We start from the raw sequence: 22811 nt of genomic DNA, 5'->3' as shown, positions 1-22811 counted from the left end.
GTACTTGGATTTAGCCCAAAGGCGGAGGGGCGTTGGAATGGCGGAACTCTGAGGGCGGTTGGAACTCTGCCCGCCCAGCTCCCGTTTGAATGGAGCAGATATGGCAACCAACTGTTCATTCTTTACAAACATTGAGTCTGCGTATGGGCTGTAGTTTTGTAGCCACGCCGAAACGCGTGCCTGGCATCCAGTCTCGCTTACTCTCTCGTGGTTCTGTCTGTAGATATTTTGGTGAACGGTGCCCAGGCTGACCTGAGTGGCAAGGACAAGGACTTGAATACTCCCTTACACCTGGCTATCAGCAAGGTATGTACTAATGGGTTTCAAATGCTGCTGCTTCCTGCCATGACCATAGTAGCGAAACCACAGGGTCTGTCCTCCTGGCTCCGAGGGAACATGGTTTTAGCTAAATGACTGTTTCCCAGGATGCTGCCAACGATGCGTGAACATGAAGCAGGAGAAGGAAGGGGCAGAATTCTGGGTTGGTAGATACACCACACTCACCAAAGGGAACAATGAGGATGGGTTTCATGCATTTGCCACTTGCGGTCTGGCCACATTCCACCTGCCTTGTATCTGCTGCCGTACCTGTCTCCCTGGCTGTGGCACCGCATTTGGGTGCCACACAACAGGGTAAGACATTGGTGATGTGGCTTATAAACTCTAAGAAGTTCCCGTTGCGTTGGGTTCGAAGACACTGTGAGAACACAGCCCCAAATCACAGTGCTTTAAAGCAATATCCATGTACATGGCTGCTGTTTTCTCAGGCATATATCAATGCAAGGTGTATGGTAGATTTTTTTCTTTCGTAAAAGATGTGTACAAAAGCCTGTATGTGTAATTTTTGCAAAGTGTATTATGTCATAATGCCAGTTGACCCGGTGGGACCAGAAGTCTCAACCATTGCTCTCATTGGTTGGTTATATGTTTGTATCCGTGCCCTGGAAAGAACACAGAAACAGCAGAAATGCTCAAATCTGGACATGCATGTCAAAGTACAGGGTAGTGATGGGAACTCCTGGGCTTTACGGGCTTCCTTATACAAAGGAATCGCTTGAGAATGTCCTTAAAACACGGATGCTGGCTAGGTATGGGGGTGCATGCTTCTCACATCAGCGCTCTGGAGGCTGAGGTGGGAGAATCTGGGATTCAAAGCTAGCCTGGACTACATAGTAAGGACCTGTCTCAAAAACCCAAAAAGTGCATGCTCTTGATCGGGTCTAAATTGGCCTAAGATTTTCTTTTTTGTTATAGATGGAAATTTATATCTCTGTGTTCCCAGGAGAGTCAACATTTCTAACTCTTAGATGATACTGGTGATGGTGGTCCTGTGCCCTTCATTAACAAAGACTTAGTAACACGTAATCCTAGATCTAATAATTGATCATTTAACTATCAAGCATCTATTGTCATAATATCTAAAGATATCTATAGTTAGGGTTGGGGGAAAAATAAAAACCACACTCCAGAGACAGGGCTTCTTCGGAGTACCAAACAGAAATGGAGAAAAGTGACACAGATCTTGGGTGTTGTGGGAACTCCAGGAGATGGATCACCGGAGCAGTCATTGAAGGTTTGAAGGAGGGGGCACCCATGTGTGTTTAAAAAATGACACTGCAGGCTTAAGAGGGAACTGCTAACGCCGCCCCCTCCATCACTCACCGACCTGGCCACACTAGTGTCTGCTTTCACTTTCTTGTAGTTCATTTTAAGGATGATTTTGGAAATATTAACTACGAATATTTTAAGTCAGTAATGTGTTAAGCAGGTCCTAACGGGCCCCAGGTAGACGCTTAAGAGTATCTTGGGCTCATTTACTCTTTAGGAAAAGGAATTATTCGGAAAACAGCCCTGGATGTTTCCAGGCAGAGGAAGCTGGCGCCGAGGGAGCGTTCAGGAGCTGTGCCTTATCTCTGTGCTGTATCTCTGCCTCACGTGCCTTGCTCTTCCTCCTTATTAGGGCCATGAAGGCTGCGCCTTGCTAATACTTGACAAGATTCAAGACGAGAGCCTTATCAACGCGAAAAACAGTGCCCTGCAGACGTGAGTGTGACAGTCACGCGCGACCCAAGCCCAGAGTCATACTTTTATGTATTCTTCGGGGGTGTCTAACATGTATACAACAAAATACGGTCATCTCCACCATTTTCATCCTCCATCTCCCTCAGATTCCTTCCCAACTGCATGTCTTTTTTTTTTAACACCCAATTAATCCATTATGTCCAGTTTGTGTGCATGGATGTGGACCATCCAATGGGGTATGGTAACCCACGAGTGGCTCCATCTGCCAAAAAGAATGACACACCCCCTGCAGCTCCAATTATTCTCTCCAGATAGCTCCCCAGCAAGGGGCGGGGCCTAGAGATCATCTATTCCATCTACGCTGGGATTTGGCCTGGATTGATCTTGTGCAAAGCTTACGCGGGAAATCTCAACTGCCGTGAGCTCATGAGCACCATGACCGCATCGTGTCCAAAAGACAACCTGCCCAGCTCTGCCCCCATCCTCTGGCCTTTCCGTTCTCAGCATCTTCTCTGAGATGCCCCTGGGCCTGGGCCTGTGGGGGAGGGGTGATAAAGACTGTTCATCTGGGGCAGGGCCAGAGTCATAGTGTTTATCCAGCACACGGCAAGAGCCTGCCCCATGCTAGTCTAGCTCTGAGAAGCAGAGCGGTGAGTGGTGCCAACCAGACTGCATCTTCATGACGTTTCTGTACGCACCTCTGCAGTGTTGACTGGAGATACCCAGTCTTCGGTAGAGCCCTTATTTTGATACAGCTTCTCAGGATTTGCAAGTTCTTTGCTCTCCTTACTGGCAGCGCGTTCTGGGCTTCATTATAAATTTAGTGAGCTTTTAGGAAAACCTTCTGGGTTTACGAACTGACGTATTTGGGGAAACTGTTTGTATTATGTATTAGCCTTCTGTAGTCTGACTGGAAAACAGCACGTTTATAAATCAGGTTCCCAGAATGCATTTGAACAGCGTCTAAGCTATTTGTTGTAATTATATTTTAATATAATTCAGTGGAACCCTCAGTGTGAAGAATCTGAAAGCTGCTTCGGTTTTTCCATTTGGGGAAATTACTTATGCGCTTGTTCTAAAGGCAAAGAATATTAGTTGGTTTTTTTTTTTTAAATTTAAGACTGTTAAAGGATACGGCACAATATTCTGAGGGTGACACTCTTTTATAAGGTCCCATAAACCAGTGAGACATCTATGCACATGCAATAATAAAAAGATCTGAGAGTGTATATTAATACCGCTCATTTCAATGAACCGTGCGAAACAGAGACTCCAAGTAGCCAGTGAAGAGCCTTCCACAGAATGCAACAGAGCTAGATCCCTCTGGCCTTCTTGTGCTACCCCCAAACGGCTTACAATGTAGACTGTTTATGAGGCTTACAGAGAGATCTGAGCCCAATGCATAATAATAGCTGGGTCAATAATACCTGAAAAAGATATGCCCAACACTACTTTTTCTTAGCCACACTAACCATGCACTAGTTGTAGATCCTTAAGTACCTCTTTCTTTTAGTGACATAAGTTCTACATTTTTCTTTATTTTGCTGCCAATTAGTTTTCCTTTCTATCCAATACCCGAGAGAATCATCAAGACTAAAGGCTTGTTTGGGCTCACAGCTTTGCATATTTCGGGTTAGGATTGGCTGGCCCTCTTTATTTTGCCCCGCCCTGGGCAGCTATCTTGACAGGGAAGACATAGCTATTCACTCATAGGACAAAGAGGAACTGGGAAGGACTGGTGTCCTACAGTGCCCTGGAGATTCTCACTGGGCCCCGCCCTCATGGGATCTGCCACCTCCCGCCTCCACGAAGCCTCTGGCACACAGCCTTTGGAAGATCCCAGCTCTCTCATTTACACAATGCTCAATGTTGTCTTTCAGACCCCTCCATATAGCTGCCCGCAATGGCTTGACGGCGGTCGTGGAGGAGTTGCTGGCCAAAGGAGCCTGTGTGCTCGTGCTCGACGAAAACGGTAAGTAGGAAGAATTAGCGGTTGAAGCCGGAGGAACTGAGAAAGTTAGGTGCTGCTTAAGAGCCAGTAAGGGGTTCCTTCCCCTTGGAAGCCACTTATGTGTAAGAAATCAAACCCAGGTAGTTTGTCCCGTCTGTCTTTCTGTACAGTAGATTGTCTTCCTGTAGCCCACCATTGCTGCCCACGTTGTGTGTAACATTACCAGCTGAGCTTATGCCATTCAAAGAATTCCAGGTATAGCAAAGCCCTTTTCAGCTTGGCCTTGGAAATTCCGACTTACATACATTAGCGGACACTCCAGGGCTCCATGGAAAGAGATCTTTGCACACCGGTTCCTTCCTAGATCAAATGTTCTTGTAAAGTGCAAATCAGGACTCACATTTCTCATATAGGAAGTTGGGAAACGTGAATGAAATGTTCCTACTAGGGTCTAGGCTGGAGGTCTCGCCTGTCCTCTATGACTGGCCTTTCCCCAAATGAGCCTGTTCTTGCCAGAAGCCTTCCACTCTGCCTGCTGCATTACAAGAACTGTTGAATACCAGAATCCTAATAAACAGCCACCGTACACTCAATGCCTCGTAACCTTAGGGAGCGAAAGAGGAACTTCTGGATATTGAGTAATTTTTGCAGTGTGATAGCTAAGTAACGTATTCGGATGTATTAATGCTACTCAATTAACTGCCTATTACAGGTATTGAAGTTAGCAGCTCAGGCCTGTTTCTCCGAAGTAAGCGGTCATGCTGACTTCTTAGCGGATGCTTTAGTTCTGTTCCCGCAGCAGCCCCACGTACCCTAGCATGTCCCCTGCTGTCTCCCCAGCCCGGCTGTCTAGGAAGTGCGGATGGTCTTTCAACCCATCCCCTTAGCGTTCCCAGCTTATTTTCCTCACCTTTAGCCACACTACCCGCCTTAAGCTTGGCATGAAGAAGTCCGCTGTTTCTCTCCGAGATGAGATGCTAGATTAAATGGGTGCTAACATGCTCTCCAGTGTATGCAGTCTGCATCTATGGATACAGAAGCTCTGTGTCAGGGGAGCCCGCCTCCGTCAGGGTTTAGCTGGGCCAGTGGCTGGGGACGTTTGGAGATCACTTAGTACCCTGCTGCGCTAATAGTCCCTTGAGACACCTGAAGCTCTTCACTTGGTTTCTCTCTGTAGAGACAAATAGTCTCTTGGGGCTGAGAGTGCAGAGGGCCCTCATGTCTAGGAACAGGAAACAGTGACTGAGTTTTGCCAGAACGGTTCCTCTGATTGACGGAGCAAGCTCATTGCTCACTGTGGAAGGGGACCTTGGGCCAATAGAACAGGGGTGGGGCAAGGATTAGCAAGTCCGTCTGAAGAGCAGTGTGTTCCTCCGTCACAGGCTGAGGTCCGATTTCCTGATGAGTGTCAGAAGCCTCAAGTCTGAGTGTCAGAGTCACACCACCAGGGCTTGGTCCCTCATTCCTGACAGCTCAGATTTGTGACTTTCGTTGCCAAGGTGACTTCTTTTTGAAGTGCTATGAAAATTCCCCGAAATGGTCACCCAAGTATAAATTACCGACCTCTTCAAAGGGTTTCGGGTTTTCAGAATCTGTCCTTTCTGTGACACGTATGTAAAGTGCCATCAGTCACTGGCTTTACCCTTTCTGTTTGACACACACTTGCCACGGAAAGAGAGTCCCCCTCTACCAGGTCTGCGGCTCATGGTGTGCGTTTGCTGACAGCGGAACCTCCCCCTTGGGTGTGTCCTATTGCTAGTTTTTGTGGCTCGTGTCCTCAACCTCCCTCCCTTGCCATATGTTTTCGTTCTCTCGATGAAGGCTGGAATCCGCTAACCGGGGAAAATACTGTGCTTTTTCTGTAGGCGTGTGAGCCCAAACCCAGAAATAGAACCTCCGCGAAATGTCCCATCCTCCCTGTCCCATGCCAGCCTCACCCCAGCATGGCTTGTGGGAAGTAACCTCCTCTTCCCTGGCATGAATTCTAACTCAACATGCATCTCCTCTCGTAAGGTTGCGGGAGATGTACTGTGGAACGCCATTCAGCCCTGGACCTCCCGGACTAACCTCTGCCTTGTCTGCGTTTACGCCCAGGTCATACCCCGGCCCTGGCTTGTGCTCCTAACAAAGGCGTGGCTGACTGCCTGGCCCTCATTCTGGCTACCATGATGCCCCTTTCTCCCTCCAGTGCCATGACGGCGGTCAACTTGGTTGGTCTTAGAAAGGACAATTGGAGCAGGACGACCCTCTCCAACCTGGGTAGCGGGGTCAGCCTGAGCAGTAACCACGTGGGCTCCGAGGACGGGTATAACGAAAACGATTCCGACTCAGAAACGTTCTAACCGTGGACCGTAGAGGCGCGTCCCCAGCCGCCTGCCCTGCAGGAAGGGACGGAAGCTAGAATGCCAGACTCACGCTGTATTCGAGTTATTTGAGACCAAGCTTCCAGAAAGTCAACAGACAAGGAACCAGTCTAGCCAAAGGAGGGCAGCTAGGCTGTAGGCTGAAGCACACGCAGATAGACCTGGCTTCTGCTTTGCTTCCTGTTTTCTTTAGATCTAAGGTACTTCTGTGAAAGTCCTACCTCTCATTTTAAGTGAGGGAAATTTCTAAGTATTGAATCCTTTGTCTTTGGGGATCACACAACAGAGGGACAAATGTTCAGCCTAAAGAGTTCCTTCCTCATGTATTCACCAATGAGTTCTGTGGTCTGCCAAGCAACATTCGTGTCCCCTGGGAGGGGAGGGAAGAGGGGCTAGGAAATGCCTGCACCCTCTTCCCAGCCGGCTGTTTACTTCCTCACTAGAAGCCAAAGGTCAAAGTTCATCTTCAGGCGTAATGCCTATAATCATCTTAAGGGAGTCCACCTGACCCTACCTCCTCGTAGGAAGCCTGTAAATCCCGCAGCTTCTTCCCAGGATCTTGGTTAAAGTTGCCAGATGAATGTGAACATTGACCGTGCTTTCACGTTAGACACAAACAAAATAGCACCCAGGGCCCTCCTTAAGAAACCTGTGAGTAATTTCTCAATGGAGTAAATGGATCCCAAATTTAGCCAATAACACATTTCAGGTGAAATTATATCATGCCAAAACTTGAAACAATATGCAAGTCAAATAGGAAATCACTGTCTAGCGAGCTTGCTCGTAAAAGGAAATGCTGACTTTGGTAAGGGTCTCAGGGCTGGCGCTGTCCTTCCACAGTAGAATAGCAAGAAGCGCTCAGTCAAGGTGGTGGCCCGGGAGTGACCGTGCGTGCTGTGAAAGGGAACCAAGGAGCCGGGAGCAGAAATGGTTGGTGTGGAAGCGCAAGCCGATTTGCCGGTTGTTTGCTAACGAAATCAGCATTGTGAATACCTGTGTCTGCTCCCTCTGCCAAAGCTTCTAGGTCCAACGGACCCCGCCCTTCACCTGAAACAGCTGCACAGAAGGAAGAATGAGACTTTGCGACTTTCGCCCGCATCCTTACACACGTGCGTGTAAATGGATGTGTGGACTCCGTCAGCCCCACTGCCCATGAGGACCAAAATGCTTCCGCCGACAACGGGAGACTTTGAACTTTTTCTTTCTCTCTAAATGCAAGTGGGAACCGTAGTAACTTTTCTATGGGGTTGAAATGTAATCATTTTTTGCATACCGGTCTTTACTGTATTTTATATTTCTAATGACGTGGTTTTCTAGCAGATGGTGTGACATTTGTAACTGATTCCCCCATGATGTGTTGACCCCGGGTTTTTGTTTTGTTCTCAAACCAGAGAATATGTCTGTATACTTTGATGTAAATGTGTTTATATTTATTTGAAATGAAACAAATGCTGAGAAAATAGACACTGTTTAGGCTCTCTCTCTCTCTCTCTCTCTCTCTCTCTCTCTCTCTCTCTCTCGTTGCTATTTACCTTATTTAGAATAATAAAAATAAGTGGGAAAATACCCCTGCCTCTGGGCTAGCCGATAGCTCTGGGGTTAAACCCAGCATTTCCCACGACTACCAGCTGACCCTCAGGTTTGCTCCTTGCCTGGTCCCATTCTGTAGTCAATCAGAACCCTTCCACGAGATGAAAACGGGTGTAGCTGATCATGCACACGAAGGTAGCCCAAGGAAAGACCCAGAGGCTGCCAAAACGACACCAAAAATGTCTCATGATTCTGAGACTTAATGGGGACTGAGGCCAAGTGTGGGCACTGTGCCAAGAAAAGGAATTAAAACCAAACACAGAGACGCAAGACCAGGCACTGTGTTCCGCTCACTGAAGGTTCAGAAGAGACATCCAGGGTTCTGTCTTCGCCCTTGAATATTCTATTTTATAGTGTTTTACAGGGCTCGCTCACATCTGAATGAGACCCAGACAACATACGCTGTTGTTCCCACCAAGCTTGGGGCCTTTACCCTCACCCTTTTCAATATCCTGGATTTAATGAAAACTCATGTTGGATCTTCACAAATGAAAACTTGTTCAGAAGTTTTATAAAACTGATATGGTTTTATAAATTATTTATAAATTATGGTTTTTTGATTTCAGCAGGCAAATCTTGCACCAGCAACATTTTTTTTTTTACCTTCTCGGGGTGAAGGTGTGATGAACCCCTCCATCTGTTCATCTTGTTTAGAGCAGGTGTGTTTTTAACACGTACACAGACTGCTAATGAGCAGCAAGGACCTCGCCTTTAGGGAACCCCGCAGATTAAGGGAGCGCTCCTGTTGAGGTGTGATGAGCTGTGCGCCTTCTTCCAGAAGGGAGTGGAAGTCTTGCTGGGCTGGCATTTAAAGCCGGAAATGAAATGCCGGCGTTGGTAGTTGACGAGAGCAAGGGAGTTGCTTCAGCAAAGCAATGGCCTAGCAGGAGCCACTGTGACCATGGAGCCCTGCTGGCCTTCCCTGGCTCTTTCTGATGGAGGAAAGACAAGGAGCCCAATGAAATCAAGCTTACAAAGAGAGCCATTCTTCTGAGTTGGCCTGTCTGTCTGTCTGTGTCTGTCTGTCCGTCTTTCTTTGGCTCTGTCCCTCCTCCCCGCCCAACAAGACCAAAATTTTTTTTTTTAAAGAAGTAACCTTTCAAAACTTATAACTTCTCTGGATTTCAGTTGTCTCATGAATGTTTGCGACATCACTTTCTGGGGGCGGGGGAGGAGTGTTTTTAGTAGCATCTGAGTTGCTCAGTGCTTTTCTCCTAAACGCATGGTTTTTAGATTGTATGTTAGCCACCCACCACAGGGACCATGTCTGATTGCCCTTACCTGTCCGCTGGTGTCTGCCTATCTCTGGTAAATTCATGACTATCTCCAAATCGCCTAAAAGTCCTAGTAAATCATAACTCAGGGGATTTCTATTCGTCACTACTAAAAGGGCACCATAGTATGTTTTGGTCCGTTGGGCAGTGAACGGCCGCTTAGCTCATTGCCCCGTTGCATTAGAACGAGGACACTGAAGGATTCGTTGCATACTAGTCATGCTCACGCTAGTGAGCAGCTGGGTTTGTGCAACCATTGCACTGTTGAGAAACTCGTCCCGTTGTGGTCTTGTGTCATGATGTCAGAGTGCCTTTTATATTTGTATATCCTGGAAATGTTCCGTGAGACGCTTTGTATCTTTTCACTCGAGTGTTACTGGAGCAATATAATCCTAGGGAGTTAATTCTTTTTTTCTTTCAATGTCTCCTTTCCCTATTTCTCCCCATCTCTGCTTTGAAACGAAGATGCTTAAGTTTTCTATAGGAATTGTGTTTGGCTCTGTCGTGCTGAGACGCTCTTTTCACACAGGGCTGTGAACCATAGGTCAGTATTATAGAGAAGCAGCATTCTAAGATAGCGACAATCTGAGCGTGCGTGTAGAATGTAACTCCGTGTGTTTCCTATGCAGTGATCTGAAGAGTCAATGCAAGCATCTTATGTGTAGTAGGTTTGTCTGCAGACTACGCTGTAGCATGTGCAATATATCCTTGCCAAGCACGATGAGACACATGTTGTGCCAATGTTGTATTTTGTATAACATATTTGTAACAGCATAGACTATCGTGTGATAATTTTAGTGGGATTTTTGTCTGTACTTTTAAAAATGGAAATCAGACTTGAATGACTCTGGTCAATGTCATGAGTGTAAAAATGAGGAAAACGGCTTCCGGTTCAGTGAAGGACTTCGAACCAGTCTGAATCTCCCCAAGCACAGTTGATACTTTGCAACTACTGAATGCTCTCGCATTGGAACGAAGTACTTACCTGTAATATACTATGGACCTGCATTCAGATGGTTATTTTTGCAAATAAAAACGGTACAAATATTGTTGCAACTCATGTTCTCTTTCATTTCTCAGAGGTGTCCTTTTTCAAGTTATGCTAATTCAAATCTTTGCCCCCAGCCCCAAGCCAAATTAATTCTGCAAATAATCAAGAAAGCAGCCTCTGGGTTTGCTGGTTATGCTTACCTAGAGAAAGGACTGGAGCCTATATGCCATGTTCATTATATTTATGTATTCCTCCAACGTTTTTCATAGAGAAGTTCAGCTGAATTATAACGAAAGCCATGTGTAAGCCAGAAGCAGAAAGGCCATGCGATTATGGGGACCATCAAATTTGACACAGAAGCTACGACTGAGGTTGGAGTCGCTGTTATGTTAACGTCCTTGTGGGGGGAGGGAAGCGTCGTTAGCAGCATCTGCCGTACAGGAGGACATCGCGCAGGTTCTCACACTTGCACAGCCTCTTGCCTGCACGACCGTCTCCACTGCCATGGATACGCCAGTGCCAACACGCTATCCTTAAAGGCAGAGTCCAGCTTGCTTCTGTCGGTCCTAAGTTTCTCCCTGGACTATTAGCTTTGGGGACAGTCCCCAGAAAAAGCTGAGGGAGAAGCCTAATGGTGCTGTCTCCATTTACTGAGAAAGGTTCGGGGAGTGTGGCTTGTCCACGTTCCCCCAATCACAGCGTCACAGAATATATTACCTCAGTTCTTACAGACCAGTCCTGTCCCCAGCTTCTTCTTTAAGGAAGCCTTATTTCGGAGATGTCTACAGCCTGCTCACGTTTGCAGAGCTACTGATATGACCGCACGGTTTATGCCTCTCTGCTCTCTCTCCTGTACCATTCTGCCGTAAAGTGTTTGCTTTTCTAACATCCCTCCAATTCCCTAGAAATAGGAATCTTCTATTACGAGATCCTGTCTGTAGTCAAGGGCACAGGACTGCTGATGGATGAGGAGCCGGTGGCAGAAATCACTGGGAGCTCCTTGTCACGTTGTTCTCTCCCAGTGTCCTCCGAAGGTGTGGCCCTGTCCCAGAATACCTTTCAGGCATGGCTGTGGCAGGAATTGTTGGCTTGGCTTCATAAATTCCTTTGAAGAATAAGAGATCCCTGATTTTATTTTTTGCCCTCCTAAGCAAACAGCGGCCTCTCCTGCAGTGTAATTATGCCGATGTCCCTCCCTGTCTTCAAATTGCTTATCCATTGATCCTTCTCTGATTCCACTCAGTGGGGTTAAAGCCTCACAGATCCATCCTCCCCTTGAGGACGTGTCCCAGAATTAGCTTCGGAGAGCCAGGAGCGTCCAGCTTAGAAGGCTGTGAACGCGGCGGGAAGCCTCATGGGTAAGCGTGTTCTATGGATTTTCCTTTAAGTACATTGTACTCTGAAGACACACAGGCTGCGAAGTAAAGAGCGGCCCATTCGTTCCCAACCTCCCAGGAAGTAGTTGGGAGTGCGTGGGCATTTGTGGTTGGCCCAGTGGAGACTGAAGAGCATCTACTATCTGGAGACTCAGGGACACCCGATGTGCCACCCGGGTCAGTGACCAGCCGTTCCACATCCCCACCCCCAATGTCAACGGTCCCTTGCTCCTTGGCTCGTTTAATGACTCTCCTCATGTTTCTCAATCAACTTTACTGCCTGTGCAACCAGAATCCTAGTAACAGGCCCCATTATGTGTCCCCACTTAAGGAGAGTTTACATTGGAAGGTCAGCTAAGCCAGTGTACCCCCTTTTTCCCCAGGAGGGACCACATACAGGTGAGTAAACGAGAGAATAGCACCATGAATTCAAGGTGAGTGTTTAATTAATTCCTGTATTTGTGAGCAACTGTGGCACTATCAGGCACGAGAGACTGCCGCGGAGGGAGTGCGGGTTTACCTACTCCAGAGCAATTACTTCAAGAAGGTCAGCGTAGACAGGACGGGGGGGTGGTGGGGGGGCGGGATCTTCCCTGGGTTTGGTAACATAGATTCATTAGGGACTTCTGCAAGCATAGATTGCCAGAGGGGTGCAGGGATTGCCAGAGGGGTGCAGAAAGCCATCCAAAAATAATGGGCCGAGGGGAGAAAGAGATGGGAGGAGGCGGAAGGAGGAAGTCACTAGAGAAGGATGTGGAGATGGAAGAACGTTGTTTAGGACAGAAAAGAGGGCATACTGGTGGCGGAGATCTACCAGGAGTGGCAGGGAGTTCTGGACAGGACGGGAGGTGTGAGTTTGGAAATAACCGTGGAGGAGGCTTCAGAGCACTTAACATTTAGAGCATGAATTTTAAATAGACAACCATCCTTCCGGACCTTTCCACAGAGACTGGGATGTAGACACAGAATAACTTGAAAGTGGAGTTTGACCAGTGATAGAGAGTTGTTGAGTAATAACGTGAAATTAATGAGCTGCCTTCAGGTTCTCAACGGGAAACATTCACAAGTTCTACAGTCTGATAATGAAAAAAAATATATCCCAGGGTCCTAACCATGGGAGTGGGTGACCGCGGGCGATTAAGGGAAACTCATTGGAGCCAATTCCTGGAGAACTTGACAGAGTGGACAAGATAACTCAGTTGGTGCTTGCTACACAAGCGTGAAGACCTGAGTTTGAATCCCCAGCACCCACATAGATGATAGGTGTGCCCACCTAGAGCTGGGAGGATGGAGATCTGAGGATTACCCCAGAGCTCTCTGGCTAGCCAGCCTAATCAGTTGATGAGCTCTGATCCCTGAGCTCAAAAACTAACGTCGAGACCTGTAAAAGAAGACCCGTGACGTTGACCTGGGCCTCTAAATGCACACAAACACATATGCACCTGTACATACGTGTCACCCACAAACATATATGTGCTGTACACATGTAGATGCAAAATTTTAAATATTAAAAATAATTTTTAAAAGCCCAGAGCGTGGCGATATGACAATGGCTCAAGAGCCATTTATCTCACAGTCTGAGCAAAATGGATGAGAAAATTGGGCTACACTAAAATTCAGTACCATTCAGGTATTTTACTATCGGTAACACACACTCAAACCTGATTTATTATCGGACTGAAGACCGGTTTTAGGATTAAACTGAAGCTTTTAGAGGAAAAAGGGTCATATTTCTGTTAAAAAAAAAAAAAGGAAAAAAGAAGGCTCGCCCTTGACTGTGGCATGATGACAGATTTTAAGAGCATACGATTTAACCTCAGTGTGTTTCTCAGGTTCCTCAGAAACCATGACAGATGGCTCAGAGCTGTTCAGTGAACAGAGGAATGTGTGGATCCGACAAACATCTTAGAGACGACCGTGAGATACTGAGCCCTTCGTTCCCCGAGAACAAGGGGCTAAAATCGCTGGAACTCAGTGGTGCTCTATAAGTGACAACTAAACATACTTTAAAATACTGAATTTTCCTTTAGAAACGTAACCTCTCACCAGAAAAAAAAAATAGTTAATGTGGGTTTTGATTCCTTTGGAATTTATTGATTTCTTTCAGAAATTGCTTGACTTCTAATACCATAGTGTTTTTATTTTCATCCATTTTGGGGTCTGCAGTTTCTTCCCGACTCTGGTGTTATATGATTCAAATCTGTAAAGATTCTGTTACAGGACCGTTCCCTGTTAACTCATTGATCTTCTGCTGAACCTCCTTCATAAGAGGGGACTTCTTAGCACGTCAGTCTCACCAGGCTACTGGGCACGTTATGTGTTGGCATCGGTGTTGAAACCGCTGATATAGAGCCCACTTGGTGCCATCTGGAACTTGCTTTGTGATGTCACCGCCGACACTAGAAATGAGATTGAGAAAAACCCATTAATTTCCCATAATGCATTTCAGATATTGCAAAAGAAAAGCCTTAGAAGGGTACTACAGCAGTCTCTCCTAGAGCTAAGAGCATCTTTCCTGGTTTGCATTAATGATCTGTGTTCATCATCCACGCCACCAGCCTCACGGTGGATGTGCAGCGCAGGGGACACACTCACTAAGAAGTCCCTTGTGATTAGAACTGTCAGGATACAAATGAAGAACCACCTTATTAAACGGCTCAGGCTGCTTTCCAGTTGGCGCGACTAATAACCAGTCGGCACGCCCTGGGTTCCAGCGCCGTGCCATGCACCCTGCTGAGCGCCTTAGAAACAAGCAAGAGCTGCCGGGGAGGGAGACACCATTATGGTCCCCAGGAAGACATCGCTAACTGGCGATAGATTTGGCTTCAAGCGTAGTCAAGTGGATTCCAAAAATCTGTGATCTTGGCTCTGTTATATACATGGAAGAAAAGGAATTACTTGGTCCCCTCCCTGCTTTTGAAGTCTTTTGGTTCTAAAACAAACACTGTTGTATGTCTTTGCCTCTGTGTCTGTATAACGCATGCTGTAGTTTGGATCAGGAGTGTCTCCCAAAAGTTGATGGATTAAAGGTCTTGCCTCATCCTGTGGCATTAGGAGGAGGTGGTAGATCCCTTAGGAGGTGGTAGAATAGTGGGTATTCTTTGAGGGGACTCCCTTAAAGGGGACTGTGGGGGCCTAAGCCTTTCCCATTTCTCTTTCATCCTGGTCACGAGGGAGCGGCTTCGCTCTGCCACACCTGCCCCTCATGATGCGATACTCCCATCGACCCACTCCCAACTCCCAACACCCATCGACCGACCAATCTTGGACTGAAATTTCTCAAATGCGGAGCCAAGGGAAACCTTTCTAAGTTAATCATCTCGATGGTTGCGAGAACGGAAGTGGTCCAAAAGGGAGTTTGGGAACTCTGACCCCAAGCTGTGAGCCCAATCCAGCAGCTCCCTTAAAAAAAATAGTAGCATTAGGGCCAGCAAGATGGCTCCACGCATAAAGGCAATTGGCCACCAAGCCTGATGATATGACTTCAGTCCCTGGAGCCCATGTGGCAGAAGGATAAAACCAACTCCCAAAAGCTGTCCTCTGACCTCCACATGTGTGCCAAAGCACATGGGTACACACACACACACACACACACACACGCACGCACGCACGCACACATGTACAAATCTAAAAAACTGAAAGGATTTGCCTATTCAGGGTATTGGTGTAAATGAAATAATAGGGGGTGTGACTTTATGTGATCGAGTCTTTCATATTTTAGCATATGTCAGTACTTGGTTGCTTCTTAAGGCTACACAATACTTAATTGTGAAGACACACCCAAACCTGTGTCCATCTCATTCTTTACTTGGTAGACATTTGGCTTGCTTCTGTTTTTGTGTTGTGAATAGCGTTGGGAGATTTTCTGTGAATATATGTATTCTTCCGTTTTCTTTCTGTCTTTCTGTCTGTCTGTCTGTCTGTCTGTCTCTCTCTCTCTCTCTCTCTCTCTCTCTCTTTCTTTCTTATGTATACAATATTCTGTCTATGTACATGCCTGAAGAGGGCACCAGGCCTCATTACAGATGGTTGTGAGCCACCATGTGGTTGCTGGGAATTGAACTGAGGACCTTTGGAAGAGCAGGCAATGCTCTTAACCACTGAGCCATCTCTCCAGCCCTGCTTCCGTTTTCTTTAGGGGTTTCTGTGGCTATATTCACAAGAGATATTAGCCTGTACTTTCTGTCTCTAGTATGAAGATAAGACTTGTTTCACAGTCAGTTTAGAAGTTCCTAGGCTGTGCAGGAATACAGCATCTGTCTTCAACCTGTAGCTCACGGCAAACAACCGTATTCTCCCTACCTGAACCTGGACGTTCACTGAGAGTCTTGCATACACGTTCCTCTCTACACAAAACCACGCTGTGTTCCCTAAGCACCCCTGGGCTCACCCTCAGGGATGTTTACAGTGGTGGTATAGGCTGGCCTGAATAGGATGAGCCTGGGTGGCAGGGAGAACCCATGTAGACTCTATAAGTGAGTTCAGAGTTAAGAGTTCGAGCATCCTGGATGTCAAAGTTGTTCAAAGGGAGGGGCAATGGGGGCAACTGAGACCCATCTCTTTGGCCCATAGTCTGTCTGTCCTATGGGGCGGTTGTAACTAGAGGGTCCGAGGCAGTGGTCTTCTGAAACGGGGCCTAGCTATGCTATTGATGCCAACCAGTACATTCTCCTGGCGTATCAGCTTCAGTATGGATGCTCCGGAAAAGGAGATATGAAGACCAAACTTTTTGTAACTCCTTTGCTATAGTAAAAAGTAAAGTTTAATGCAATCTAGTGTGTTCGACTATGAAAAACTTTAAAGTTAAATTTAATAATGTGGTTAAGAAGTATTAAGGGTGGCTTTAGAAAGCAAGTTGCAGTAAAATATTTGTGGGGACAAACTTAAAAATGGGTTTAAAAATCCACAAATAGGAAGGGGTAATAATTTCCTTCAGTGGTGTGGCTACTGTTAAGGTGCCCAGCCCATGTTCTGATAAATATCTCCTTTGTGCCCACAAGCATAATTAAACTCAGTGGGTCACAAAACAGATGAACAGAAAGCGGAAATAGGAAGGGGGCTGGGTAGGAAGAAGAGACGGTTCAGTGAGAGTGGGGGAGGGGTGAGAGAGAGTCATGGGTGAGCATGACCGAAACATTACATACGTGTCTGAAATTGTTGAGGAAGAATAGTTTTTTAAAAATTAAAAAAATAAGTCGAAAGGAATGATAAATTCAAATCCACATACATTTATTGATATTTGTCTGACCGATGATCGTAGGCAGATATGATGGAATTCGCAGTATTTGAGGAGGAAGGTGTAAGGGATGGCGAATTGTAGCTCAATGGGAAAAGGGCAAAATGCTAACAAGACTATAGAATGCTGCGTATGAATTTGTTTTCAATCCGAAAATGAGTAAATAAGTGAATATGCCTATGGTCAAGAACTAAACTATACCAGGGTAGCTAAAATATTGGATCGATCAAGTGACAGAATTGTGGGCCAAGTTAGCTATGGAATTTCGGTGTTGATGGCTTCTCCAATAATATTTTTGGAAAGAAAATAAATTGGAAAGCATGACTGGGAATTGAGAGGCACATTGATCATTCCTCCTGCCGGGCAGCTAGTCCTCGCTCTGAAGTCAGAGACAAATGAAGAACAGTCGGGAAAGCTCCAGGAAGAGCAGAGGGATGCTAGGTATTGAAGAGCAAACCTTTATTATGAAAAATAAGATGAACTGAATTTAAAAAGCTTAAAGTCTTCTTCAAATGTAAAAGACAGATTGAGCATAGCGTCTCATATCCTGCTGCTCTGCCGTTTTGTGATGCTTAAACCAGATCTTTCAGTCAACAGAATAATTACCCACAATCCACAGCACTCATGCCACACAGCGGGCCTATGGAGAGGCCTAGGAATCATGCTACAGGCTAACAGCGTCTTCAGCCTTCCTCTGTAGGAAGTTTCCAGACATACAAGGAGATGTGCCCTTCCTCCTCTGAACAAGCAAACAGATTTTACTCTGAAATTACACATTTAGGAGGGAGGACATTATCTGAAAAATATGTAAATTATCTGAAAAATATGTAGTAATATAGATGGATTAGCCGGGCGGTGGTGGCGCACGCCTTTAATCCCAGCACTCGGGAGGCAGAGGCAGGGGGATCTCTGTGAGTTCAAGGCCAGCCTGGTCTACAGAGTGAGTTCCAGGACAGGCTCCAAAGCTACAGAGAGAGCCTGTGCACTTCTTTCTCTTCCGGCCCTCCTCATGGGTCTCTATATCACTTAGTGCATCCTTTTGCCTGCGAGCTGGCTTGTTTCAATCCTTCTTCAAAGTTGCTGCCCCAAAGTATGTTTTTTAAGTTCAAGTTCTCCCATCCGAGAAGGCACCTACCAGCCCTCATCTTCCTTTGCTGACACGTTTGCCACTCATCCACCTCACCTGTGACATTATGGCAGGACCGAAGACCTCCTTGTTCGGGTAGTGGTATTCCCGCCTTTCTAAGCATCCATCCTGGATGCAGGGTGCTGCCCCCGCCACGGCACAATGACTGAGCTGTTTTTCAGATGCCGCTCAAGTCACCTCCTCTTGAACTTGAACTCCAAAGTCAGTGGATAGTCACATAGCGAACATAATAATAATAATAATAACAATAATAATAATGCCTTGCATCTCCCACCGATAGTTTTGATTGTAGCTTTTGAGATCCCATCAATTCTGTGGAGTGACGGAATGACTTACTCGGTGTTCTGCCTTTGCTTACCTCCCGAACACACCGAAGGGCAGCTTCAGTTGGTCTGATTCTGAGTGTTTTCTGGGACAGAAGAGAAAGGGTGGAGAAAAAGACAAGGACACGGTGCGGGCAGCTAAACCCACGAACAAAGGAAGAGTGCGGGGAGCGGAACGCTGCCACTAAGGCCAGGAAAGGTTGGCGAGGACGAGCCCAGGAAAGCCCGCGGGGAAATCCAAGTCTCTAAACACAATGAGTTAAACTGAGATCTTCCTAAGAGTCTTTGGAAAACATGAATACTGAGATATAATTTTAATTACCATTTGGAAATGACATTGTCTTCCACAAGGACTAAGTTGTTCACAGCCTTGGGTTTGGCTTAGAATACAAGCGTTTCTTAACGCCTTTGCCAGTGTGACTGTGGTTTGATTATGGATAGCAGACTCTAAGGCCTGTAGAGTGACAGCTTTCTTCCCCAGGTAGCACTGTCGGGAGGTTCTGTGAGCCTTTGAAAGACCAGGGTTTATGGGGGGACCTTGGGTCATTAAGCATAAGACCTCATTGATTGTGAGACTCTGGCCATTCATCTTTCTGTCCCCTGGGTCATAAGATTAGCAGTTTTCTTAGCCACATCCTTCCTCCACGATGTACCACCCCACCAGAAACCCAAGGGACTGGCGTTAACTACTCCTGGACTATAACTCCAGAAGCATAAACCAAAGACATCTCTTTCTAAGTTAAGCCCCTACAGGATATTTCATTACAGTGATACAGAGCTGATTAGTACAGATATTCAATAGCGTGCATGATGACGTAACAAATTAGTGTATGAGTGGCGCATGTATGAGCATGGTATATCTGGTCCCTTCCAGAAACATGGCCCGGGTTTTTAAATCAGCGCCAACAAATATTTCTAGATGGCGGAATGTCAAAGCACCAGCAGTCCTTGAGGCCATGCTAGCCAATGAGAAGACTTCCCACGGGCTGAGGAGAAGCTGAGTGGCCCGTGCGAGAGCTCCAGATGAAAGGGCAGTGGCCAACGGAATGAGGTTGTGGTAATAGCCAGGGAGAGCCAACTACTCAGGTGTTGCCACAATAAAGACAAAGGCTTGGGGGTAACATGAGGCCAGAGAGTCCAGATGATGACGTCCAGGCTCAGAGCGCTGGACCAGTAAACTCAGGGGCAAGCTCCCTCACTGTGTCTTCTGCCAGGTCAGATGCAGCTGCTTAAAAACACTAGGTTTGCTGGGCGGTGGTGGCGCACACCTTTAATCCCAGCACCTGGGAGGCAGAGGCAGGCAGATCTCTGTAAGTTCGAGGCCAGCCTGGTCTACAAGAGCTAGTTCCAAGACAGGCTCAGAAAACTACAGAGAAACCCTGTCTCAAAAACACAAAACAAACAAACAAACAAACAAAAATAAAAACAAAATCCCACTAGGTTCCGCTCCTGCAGTGGAAGCGGAAAGACTAAGCATAGATCCTCATATCTCTCTCTCTCCATTCCTCCAAGTCCAATCCCCTGGTCTCCTCCCCAGCTCTGTGACAGAACACCTGCTGAGGCCTCCCCTCCCCCTACCTAGAGTGGATTACACAGATCTTACCTTCCTACCTGCCCTTCCCCAACTCCCTGCTTTATTCTGCTCTCCAGCAGGAACTCCCTGAGAACTCACAGACCACGCTGGCAGTGGAACAGGTATCCCGACTGCAGACCGTCACCTCTCCTGCTCCTCTGAACCAAATGCTCTAGACTCTTCCCCAGATCTGCAACAGACCCCTGCTGCAGCCTCCCTTATTCTTCTTCACCATCTCCATGCGACCATGGCCCAAAATGCCTCTCCCCGCCAGATCATTGCTTTTGTCCCAGCCTCCAACTCCGGCAAAAGTTTCCCCGGGAAGCCATAGCCTGCTGCTATGGCCAGGGAAGCAAGTAGGCTCTTTAGCAAGCCTCCCGCTGTGATCTCTTTACACTCTCTGCACCCATACCCAGGGGACTAGTAAGAAAATCCTGGAACAGGAGGAATATAGACTTTGGGACTGTGGATGAGAAAAGCAGAAGTTGGTACCAGGAGTGGGGTATTCTTCTGATAGGCTTGACTGTGCTTTCGTTTGGAGGAATGTGGATGTTGGGACTTTGGGTTAGAAAAAGCAGTTGAACACTTTAGTGGGGATTACTGGGCCATATTACTATGAACATGGAAGACTGTGCTGCCTAGAGTGATTTGAATTGTGGGGGCCTGGCTCAAGAGGTTTCAGAGGAGAAGAATGTTCATAATTGGTCTCAATACTGTTCTTATGATATTTTGGCAAAGAACATGGCTGCTTTTTGCCCTTGTCTAAAAGTTTGCCTGAGGCTAAATTGAAGAGTTTTGGGTTAGTTTCATTGACAGAGGAAATCTCAAAATGGCCTAGTATTGATTAGTGTTCATACTTGATTAGTGTTTGAATGCAAGTCTCATAGGGAGTGGCACAATTAGGGGTGTAGCCTTGTTGGAGGAAGTGTAGAGATGGGCTTTCAGGTCTCATATGCTCAAGCAATCCCCAGTGTGGCACACAGTCTCCTTCTGCTGCCTGCAGATCAAGGTGTAGAATTCTTAGCTCCTCTCCAGCACCATGTCTGCTTGAATGTTGCCATGATTCCCGCCATGATGATAATGGGCTAAATATCCAAAACTGTAAATCAGCCCCAGTTAAATGTTATCCTTGATAAGAATTGCTGTGGCCATGGTGTCTCTTCATAGCAATGAAACCCCAACTAAGATAAGCACCCTGTTTTTCTCCTTCTTCTAAAGTACCTCAACACCGCCAGCCTTTACCTTGATGTGGGAGAATTGTCTGTATTCTGTCGATCATATTTTAATAAAACGCTGATTGGCCAGGCAGGCAGTATAGGCGGGAAAGCCAGACAGGAAGAGGGGTGGAGCAAAGAGACTGGGAGTATTCTGGGGAAAAAGGAAGCTCCCTCTGCCATTTCCTGCCCAAATCACTGAAGAAGCAACATGTGAGCTGACAGCTGAAAAAGGTACCAAGCCATATGGCTAACATAGATCAGAATAATGGGTTAAGATAAGTCATAAGAACTAATAAGTAGCCTGACCTAATGGGCCAATCAGTTTATAACCTAATGTAGACTATGTGTGATTTTCTTTGGAACTTGCCGGTTGTGGGGTACCGGGTGGGATAGAAATCCCAACAAGCCGGCCCTCATGTTACATTACCCATTCTTAAGTTTCAGGGTCTAATACCCAGAAACTTATTTTACCTGGAAGCTCAGTGACCACAGCTATAAGGACCCTGGAAGGGTTAGCTGTAGGCAACATGCAATCACCACATGCTCTAAGAACCATAGAGGAAACCAAAACCACATTGTAAAACACCTACCCAATAAAGATGGGACCAGATAGCAGCACCCTGGATTGCAATCTTCCCAGATCCAGAGACCTATTATATGCCGGTGTAAAAATGCAGTAAGAGTAAGGATGAGATGTCTTCCTTAGAGCCCAGCATCTTTACCACAGCAGGCCCTGATAGTCCCACATAGCTGAAACACAACTAAGACATTCAAACAACTTTTTTTTAAAGATGATAGAGATCTTTAAAAAGGAAACAAATAAATCTTTAAAGAAATCTATGAAAACATAAACAGTGGAAGGAAATGAATAAAAACCATTGAAGACCTGTACTGGAAATAGAACCAATAAAGAAAACCTGAACTGAGGAAAAATTGGAAATGAAAGATGCAGGGAGCTCAAGCAGGAACCGCAGAGACAAGTTCCATCAACAGGACACAAGAGATGGAAGAGAGACTCTTGAGCGTTGAAATCAGGTGAAGAAATAGCTATCTCAGTCAAAGAAAATGTTAAATCTAAAAAAACTCCAGGCATAACACATCCAGGAAATCTCAGACACACGAAAAGACTGGGAATGATAGGAATAAAAAAGGTGAAGAAAGCTCTACTTTCAACAAAATCATAGGAGAAAGGTTTCCTAACATAATGAAGGAAATGCCTAGCGAGGTGCAAGAAGCATACAGAATACCAAACAGACTGGAACAGAAAAGAAAGTTCCCTTGGCACATAATAATCAAAACACTATATAAACATGCAGAGCAAAGAAATGAAATTATCTTAGAATGAATCTTTTTATCACATAACCCAATTAAAAATTTATGTGAAAAGGTCTCTGAGTTGATTCTAAAACGAAAACGGAGGCTTTGTCAATTAGCAGAAATAAACCCAGCAGAAATTATAGTACCATTCACTAATGATGAAATTGACAAATTGTGAGCAGAAATTGAACCCTGGCAAAGAGTTTGTAGCAATTTTTGGAGAGATTAGCAACAAATATCCCCAAATCAAGAGAATTCTACTTATAAATAGAACTAACTGGATCCTTCCTCACATTTTATGGAACACACCAATAACTATAGCTGCTACATTCTATACTGATGCAAATAAATTAGGAAAGGGGTCTGCAAATCAGAAAATTTAAGTGAAGTGAATCAATGCCCTTATTCTGTCCAAAAGTCAATTATATGCT

At 46.0% G+C, this 22811-nt stretch overlaps 1 protein-coding gene across 4 annotated transcripts in view; it reads left to right on the top strand.

The window, feature by feature from the left end:
• Positions 1-10256, top strand: part of Ankrd44 (ankyrin repeat domain 44) — a 239073-nt gene extending 228817 nt beyond the window's left edge. Inside the window, exons 25-28 of one of the 4 annotated variants that reach the window (XM_087902417.1) lie at positions 224-306; positions 1961-2043; positions 3903-3994; positions 7354-10256. In XM_087902417.1, coding sequence (XP_087758543.1) covers positions 224-306; positions 1961-2043; positions 3903-3994; positions 7354-7412 — 317 coding nt within the window. In that variant the 3' untranslated portion in view covers positions 7413-10256. The other 3 variants (XM_087902416.1, XM_087902418.1, XM_087902419.1) reach the window with 3 other exon arrangements.
• Positions 10257-22811: the final 12555 nt, after the last annotated feature.

Source organism: Myodes glareolus, chromosome 27 (assembly GCF_982192425.1).
Source record: "Myodes glareolus chromosome 27, mMyoGla1.1, whole genome shotgun sequence".
In the NCBI taxonomy this organism is placed as follows: Eukaryota; Metazoa; Chordata; class Mammalia; order Rodentia; family Cricetidae; genus Myodes; species Myodes glareolus.
Note: the sequence above shows the minus strand (reverse complement) of the source record. Positions and strands in the feature narration are given on the sequence as shown.